The sequence below is a fragment of the Oryza sativa genome, chromosome 7 (genome assembly GCF_034140825.1).
Source record: "Oryza sativa Japonica Group chromosome 7, ASM3414082v1".
NCBI lineage: Eukaryota > Viridiplantae > Streptophyta > Magnoliopsida > Poales > Poaceae > Oryza > Oryza sativa.
Genome location: NC_089041.1, coordinates 2,169,917 through 2,178,498, shown reverse-complemented (window position 1 = coordinate 2,178,498; position 8,582 = coordinate 2,169,917). Strand labels below are relative to the sequence as shown.

General features: G+C 41.5%; 1 protein-coding gene and 1 non-coding gene across 2 annotated transcripts; both read left to right on the top strand.

The window, feature by feature from the left end:
• LOC136351040 (disease resistance protein RGA2-like) lies at window positions 1-4,853 on the top strand. The gene has a single exon (XM_066312094.1). The coding sequence runs from the start codon at window positions 69-71 to the stop codon at window positions 4,545-4,547; it is 4,479 nt and encodes a 1,492-aa protein (XP_066168191.1). The 5' UTR covers window positions 1-68; the 3' UTR covers window positions 4,548-4,853.
• Window positions 4,854-6,235: 1,382 nt separating this feature from the next.
• On the top strand, window positions 6,236-7,856 carry LOC107275575 (uncharacterized). The gene is made up of 3 exons (XR_010742321.1): window positions 6,236-6,738; window positions 6,882-7,136; window positions 7,225-7,856. It is a non-coding gene; the product is annotated as an uncharacterized protein (transcript).
• Window positions 7,857-8,582: the final 726 nt, after the last annotated feature.

Genomic DNA, 8,582 nt, shown 5'->3' with positions numbered 1-8,582 from the left:
GCATCTACTACTTCTATACATCTATCTTGCCTTGAAACCACCAGCATCCACAACCACGCGATCGATCAATGGATACCGGGATCATCGTGGCACGGTGGGTGGTGGGCAAGGCGTTGAACCCTGTGTTAGACGGCTTGGTGGAGGCGTGGGCGGCCAGTCAGAAGCTCGGGCCCAATGTGGATGCCCTCAAGATGGAGCTGCTCTACGCGCGGGCCATGCTCAACAACGTTCGCGGTAGGGAGATCCACAACACCGACCTCAACGAGCTCCTGCAGAAGCTGCGGGACTTAGCGTACAATGCCGACGACGTGCTCGACGAGCTCGACTACTTCCGCATCCAGGACGAGCTCGATGACACCTCCGAGGCCGCTGCTGAGCACGCCAAGGGCTGCGTCAGCGACCTCTTCCTCAACGCTCACCACACGGCCAAAGCGGCTGGCAAGCTGTTGGGATTCTCTTCATCATGCTCTTCTTGTGCTACTAACAACGGGCCTGGTGATTCCATTACCGCTGCATGCTGCGGTTCGCCACACAACACCATCCATGCTATCGGTAAACGCCTTTGTTTCTCGACTTCTCTAGTTGATGATTGCGATCATGATTATGGCTGTGTGCACGATGAGAGAGACCATGTGAAAGGGAAATCAACGCCAAAGTTGAAGTTTGACAGGGTAGGTCTATCCAAAAAAATGAAGATTATTGTAGAGCAGCTGCAGCCTGTGTGTGCAAAAGTTACAGCCATTCTTAATCTAGAGCTCATGGGTTCTCATCTTAGCATAGAATCAAGCACTGCTAAGAGTCGTCCCATCACCGCACCAACAAGTATAGAGCCCACCCTGTATGGCAGAGACGCTGTAATGAAGAGAATTATAGATAGTATCACTCAGGGTACTTGTTGTGAAGAATACCTGACTGTCTTGCCAATTATTGGTCCTGGAGGCATAGGGAAAACCACTCTCATACAACACATATATAATAGCCAACAAGTGCAAAACCATTTCCAGATCATGGTTTGGACATGTGTATCTCAAAGTTTTAGTGTCGATAAGCTCATAGAAGAGATCAAAGAAAAACTCCCTAGTGTTGAAGGTGAAAAAAAGGGTAGTGCAGAAGAGCTGATTGTACAAAGATTGAAATCGAAAAGGTTTTTATTTATATTGGATGACATTTGGAAGTGTGAAAGTGATGATTGGAAAAGGCTTTTAGTACCACTCAGAAAGGGACAAACAAAGGGTAACATAATTATAGTGACCACTCGGTTTCTGGTAGTAACAGAAACGGTTAAAACATCTGATAATAAAATTCAACTGGAAGGTATAGATGATGAAGCATTTTGGGAATTATTCCTTGCATACGTGTTTGGCCCTGAAAAATCAAAAAATGATAAGGATTTACTTTGCATTGGAAAAGATATAGTGAAAAAACTAAAAGGCTCCCCTCTTGCGGCAAAAACTGTTGGCAAATTATTGAGTAACCACCTTGATCGAGTTCATTGGATGAGAGTCTTAGATAGTAAAGAATGGGAATTGCAAGCTGGTGATCATGATATTATGCCCGCATTGAAGCTTTCCTATGATTATCTACCGTTTCATCTGCAACAATGTTTTTCTTATTGTGCTTTGTTTCCCGAAGATTACAAGTTCAACAACAAAGAGCTCATTCGCTTTTGGATAGGACTAGATATTTTACATTCCGAATCTCAAAATAAAGCATTTGAAGATATAGCTCTAAGCAATATAGATAGTTTGGTCAGTCATGGATTTTTTAAAAGAGAAGAAACTGATGGGCATCCATGCTATATTATTCATGATCTGCTACATAATCTAGCATTGAAAGTTGCATCTCTTGAGTGTGTTAGTTTACATTCCTCTAATGTGAAATCAGTGGAAATCCGGCCATCCATTCGTCACTTATCTATCATCACAGATGGCGCAAATGATACTGATGGAATAACTGATGAAAACTTCAAGAGTGAACTGATAAAACTAAAGAAAAGACTAAAGGTTGAAAACGTGCAAACTTTGATGATATTTGGAGAAGTGGATAAAAGCTTTATTGGATGCTTTCATGATTTGTTTAAGGAAGCAAGTGCTCTTCGTGTGCTTTATTTTCCCAAAATGCCATTTGCGGTGGGGTCCATTTTGGATGAATTTACAACACTTGTCCACCTACGGTACCTTAGGCTAGGGACCACCATTGGCAATAACTTTCATTTACCAATTAACCTTTCCAGATTTTATCATTTAAGGATTTTGGATCTGGAAAAATGGGATAATTGTTTTCATTTGCCTGGAGACATTAGTAACCTTGCAAAATTGCACAACTTTCTTGTCCCGGGATACCCAATACACTCAAATATTTCTAATGTTGGAAAACTGCAATTTTTGCAAGAGTTAAAAGGATTTCAAGTCAATAGAAAAGATGTTGGTTTTGAGCTAAAGCAACTAGGTTATCTGATGGAGCTAAGAGAGCTTAGAATTGATAACCTTGAGAAAGTACACACAAAAGAAGAAGCGGCTGAAGCAAAACTATTAAGTAAAACCCGATTAAGGAAGCTAGAATTAAACTGGAAACAAGGGAGAACAAGCACAAATGCTTTCAACGAAGATCAAATACTTGAGAAACTTCAACCACATAGCAGCCTCCAAGAGCTATCAATCCATGGGCATGGAGGCTCTTCTTGCCCAAAATGGTTGGGTACAGAACTATCTGTCAAATTCTTGGAGACTTTTCGTCTCAAGAATGTAGTTTGGAATATCCTTCCACCACTAGGGGAGGTGTTTCTGGTAGGCGGACCTGGCGAAGAATCAATTGGTCAGAAAACTAGTCAAAATTTTCGTAGCTTGAAGAGATTGGAACTTGTTAAGTTACCTAATTTGAGAAAATGGGTAGCAAAAGAAATTTTCCCTACGTTCTTCTCAGTTTTGGAAGTACTTATTGTGAGAAAGTGCAATGAACTAGCAGAACTACCATTTTCATATCATACCTATTGCACATCTGAAGAAGATGTAAAAGCAACTTGCTTTCCTAGGCTAAGAGAGTTGGAAATACATAATTGCCCAAAGATAGTGTCACTGCCTCCTATCCCTTACACTCAGACCTTGTGCTCTGTCAATATAACAGATGTAGGAACAGGTTTGGAAAGCTTGGTTTACTCGAGTAAATCATCTAAGTTAGAAATTAAAGGAAACAAGGATCTAAAAGTTTTAGATGACAATGTGTTTGCTTCCCGTAATTTACACAAACTACAAAACTTGACGATTGAGGGTTTCCCACCTTTGGAAGAGCGACACCTTCAAATGCTAACTTCATTGAAGAGATTCAGTCTTTTCAGTTCGAGTATTGCCTTCAATCCAACAGTAGAAAGGAGTGATGTTGAGTGGCGGCTTTCAATTGAGAACCTTATGATTCAGGATTGGAATGGCAGTGGGAAGGAATTGACACAGCTCCTCTTTCACCTCCCAAAGCTGTCTTTGTTGAGTCTTGGTGGCTGCCGCAAGAAAACACTGTTGAGTATAGCTCTAACACAGCAGCAAACCAGTGCTCAAGTGGAGAGTACACAAGTAACTGCTTCTAATCATCGACAGCAGCAAAAAGCAGAGGATCTGGATCTGCTGGAGGAGGAAGAAGTAACACAGCTAGATGTGGATGGAGAAGATGAAGATGACGACAGGTTGCTGCTCACCAACTCTCTAGAGCAATTATGGATTGTAAACTACAAGGAGCTTATCCTGGTTTCCCATCCACTTCCCATTGGTCACCACAATAAGGAAGAAGAAGGAACAGGAGGAGGTTGGGGGCTCCAAGCCCTGTGCTCCCTGCGGCAACTAGGGATAAGAGGATGCCCCTTGTTACTCTCTGCCTACGAGGCTCCAGCTTGCCTTTTCCCATCCTCCCTGCAATACCTCCAGATTACAGGCCCTATGGAGGGCGTGCAGATGCTGGACCTCTCAAACTTGACCTCTCTCACTAAATTATTCATAGAAGATTGCGGGGAGTATTTAAGGAAGGGCCTATTGCCTCTCCTTGCTCAGGGTCAGCTCAGCAACTTAATTGTCTACAAAACATATGGGTTGTTTGCTGGTGTATTGGATTCCATACTCAGGGGAGCGCAGGAAGAACAAGAGCAGCTTCATCTTCTTGAGCATTCCTCCAAACTGCGGGTGCTTGAAACGGATGACTTGGCGGGAATCCTTGTGAAGCCGATCTGCAGGCTCCTCTCTTCCTCACTCACCAACCTAACACTCCAAGGAAACTCAGAGGTGAAACGCTTCACAAATGAACAAGAGGAGGCCCTTCAGCTCCTCACCTTCCTTCAAGACCTCAAATTTATTCACTACGATAAGCTGCGGTGCCTTCCTGCGGGCCTTCATAGACTTACCAACCTCAAGAGATTAATGATTATGAACTGTCCATCCATCCAGTCACTGCCCAAGGATGGCCTCCCAGGTTCACTGAAATACTTCATAGTCCGCGACAACGAGAAGCTCGTAAAGCAGTGCAAGAAGCTCAAGAAAACCAACCCAGAAATCGAACTAATTCTCTAGTGCACGACTAATAAGGTAATAGATGCTTCTATGTTCCTACTAGTTCCTAAATCCCACAATTACACGTCCTTTTTCCTAACCCCATCCATCACATCGTTTGCAGGGGGGTGATGAACTAGTAGTGCAGTGCTGGGCCTCGTATTGGAGTGCCCTTTCTTTTAGCCAGTCGTGTACAGTACAACTCGGCAATAATCCATCCATGCACCGTTCCTCAGATGCGGATCTTGTATGGGTGGTATCCTCTTCCTGGATATAAATCATGTAAGTACATGTAAAATATAGCTTTACTCAGTGTACATATCAATTCATGTACTGAAGAAAGGGATGCCACATCAGTATTTATATCCTCTTCGTACTCCTTTGTTTTTATGTTTGTATTGTGTGTGTTCAGAGAACGGCTATAGTCATCGTAGAATGATTTAAATTCACTTGTATTGTAAGATACTCCAAATATTTTGAGTCCTATCTTTCAAATGAACTACGTAGTGTCCTGCTGCTATGCTATATCAGATGGTAGATGCATAGATGACCAGCTTTTATTTCTTTTCCTCTTCAGTAATGTAAGTAATGAGAGAACAAGTGGCCTAAATTGTTATGTAAGATTTATTTTATCATAAGTTGCAAATACTAGTTCAATCCACAGTTGATGTCACTTCAGAGGTACTTTGCATTCAGATTACTCACCATCTTTCGGGGTGTTTGTTGTGCAGGTATTCTCATGTCAGTTCTACTAGGATTCTTGGTACTTCAGTCGTATATTTTGGTTACCACTCATGAACATGGAGTTGGGGTGCAATAGATTATGGATCAAATATCGTCACTGAGGAATATCTTTGGACAACAATGAATTTGCAGTGTTTTGATACTGACATTAAGGTGTGCAACTTTTTTCTCTCCACTGTCACATTTGCTACCCATACAAAGGTGTTCTAGCATTGTTTAGTTTTGAAACACGCAAAAGACTTACAGTCATCCCATTAGATAGAAAAATAAAGGGCTACAAGTCGGCCAAAAACAAGAATAACCATCATTTCATATCCCGATATCCGTGTGTCATGGAGTCCTGTCAATCTCAGGCTAATATTATGCTCAACGTATTCTTATCGAAGCTGCTTATTCTTCTTGCTATCACTCAAATTATCTATGATAACGCAATCTAGTTTTGTAGATCATCTCCTTGGAACTCTCATGTGGGCTGTCAAAAGTTGTGATTGGTTCAGGTAGCGCCTTCTACCACTGACAACAACATGAAAATGGTACTTTCCAGTAGATTGAACATGATTTGTTCCAAGTTCTAATGTGCTAAATGCCAGACGCAATTTTTAGAACACATGTTGCACAATCTGTTGTGAGTCTCCTAGGAACTTAATGCATTGGCTGAAGCCTCTGCAGCCTTAATGCATTGGCTGAAGCCTCTGCAGCCTCAAAATCCATTCCCTGTGGAGTCCCTTCAGTCTCCATCTAATATTATTCTCAACATATTCTTTATTGAAGGTATACTTCTATAATTGTTTTTTTGTTCTACTTGCAAAATGAAGTAATATGAACTCATGGTTCCAAACTTCAATTTATAACTATGATTAATTGTTGGATTGCTTGATAGATGTGTGATTAATTGTTGGATTGCTTCATTGCTTGATAGATGTGGTACAGCTTTGGAAACCCAACATTGTATAGCTCCCATAGTCTCGAAAGTGTTTCCAAATGGCATGAAGTCTTGAGCGTGATTTGCATTTCAAATGATGTGAATGCTTTCGTGTTATTGCTTAGTTATTCAACTGAATACAACTCTCAAGGGCACAATCATACAGATCTGTAGAATTACTTGCTCTTCATGTTGGAGCTATAAATAAGACTACCGTTCCACTATCCCATGCCTGTTTGTAGTGTTCATGCCTCCATGGAGATCATCTTGTCAATGTGTTTTTCTTTCCTCAATTTAGCAAACACCTTGGGTAAATGTTTTAAGTTAGTTTATCTTAAGACTTCATAATATCTCTCCTTTTCTGAACCAGCAATATTATAACATTTCAATTTTCAAGTACCATTGTATTGTTCTTATCTCCATATTGAATCATGTGGTTAGTTAATTGTCCTCTCATTTCTTTCCATGAACAGATGGTTCAATCTTTGTTCTGTGCACTAATTCAGGATGCTACTAGTAAAATCTTGCCTAACTAGTGACGGAAATGTAAGTGCCTTACTGTTGTTAATCCCCTTCCTCACAGGCTCATAGATTTCGCAAGAACTCCATTACTAAACAGTCAAGAACTTCACATGTATGCAAATAAACTCTAACATGCAAGCTCAAGCACTAACCATGGTTGGCTGCAGCCGAGGCGGTCCAGGAACATATCATGCTGTTCCTCCCGCGGTGGTCGGCGTCGAGGGACAGCATGACGCAGCGTAGCCGGTCATCACCGTCGTCCCTCGGCGGCTGCTGCTCTCTTGTAAAACTCCTGCACGGCGCATGAAGGGAGCTGAGGCAACTGCGGCCTGTGGAGGGTGGCGGCTGCACAAGCACAGAAATCATACTAATGCTCAAGAAAACCAACCCAAAAATCATATTAATGCTCCCGGCTAATCAAGGTAATAGATGCTTCTCTCTTCCTACTAACACCTAAATCCCACAATTACACTTCTTTTTCTCTAATGCCATCCATCACATTGTTTGCAGGGGGTTGATGAATTAGTTAGTGCAATGCAGGGACTATTATGGAGTGCACCTTCTTCTAGACAGCTTGTGGGGGACATGCTACCCGGGTGTCCTATAGGAGGCCTTCGGCTACAGCGCAGGGGGTAGGCCGAGTTGCCTAGGCCCATGCGGTTATTTGTAATACATGGAAAGGGATAGCAGCCAGGGAAACCTATCCTGTATCTGTACATGAATGGTATGCACCAAGATTATAAGGGATACCATATCACACATGCCGGCAAATCCCCCAGCATTATATAAGGGGCGCTGGCATGAACCCTAAGGGGTTACGCAATCTTTCATACTCATCGGGCACAAATCCAATCCACATACAACTGGACTAGGGTATTACCTCGCATTGAGGGCCTGAACCAGTATAAATGTCTGTGTCACCATCTCTCCTTGATATAGAACACCCTATAAATTATATTGCCGATCATAAAAATCGACACATCTGTGTACAACTTGGCAATAATCCATCCACGCACCATTCCTCATATGGCAATAATCCATCCATGCACCATTCCTCAGATGAGGATCTTGTATGGGTGGTATCCTTATATTCCTGTACATAAATCATGTAAGTATAAGCATGTAAAATGGAGCTTTACTCAAGTGTGCATATCAATGCCTAGATCTAGATGGCTAGATGTGAGCACCGTAAAGGAACTAATGCTTAGGTAGCATAAGTTTTGCATACCAGCTGTATGTGTGTTCAGAGAATAGCTATAATCATTGTAGAATCATGTAAATTCACTTATGCTGTCAGGTATTCCAAATTTTTTGAATTCTAACTTTCAAGTGAACTTGCATAGTCTCCTGCTTCTAGCTATATCAGACGGCAGATGCACTAGACGACCAGTTCTTATACCTTTTACTCTTAAATAATGTACAATAATCTGAGAACAGGTCTCCTAAATCATTGTTTGAGATTTATATTATCATGGGTTGCAAGTACTAGTTTAATCCGCACAGTTGATGTCATTTCTGAGAAAGGTACTTTGCACTCAGATTACTGACCGTCTTTTGGGGGGTTTTGGTGTGCAGGTGTTATTATGTCATTTATACTAGGCTTATTGGTACTAAAGTTGTATTTTTTGGATTATCACTCATGAAGATTTAGTGATGTACACGGCAAGTTGGGGTGTAATAAGTTATGGATCAAAATATCGTCATGACAGAATATCTGTGGAAAACATTGAGTTTTCGATGTTTTAGCTACTGATATTATGGCTTGCAGTTTTTTTCTCTCCATTCTTACATTTGCCACCTATACAAAGGTGTTCTAGCATTAGTTTGGGGAACATGCAAAAGACTTGCATGTCATTCCATTAGATAGG

What these genes read in the sequence shown, in the direction of transcription:
- LOC136351040 (XM_066312094.1), top strand. Translation starts at nt 69, where the DNA reads ATGGATACCGGGATCATCGTGGCACGGTGGGTGGTGGGCAAGGCGTTG.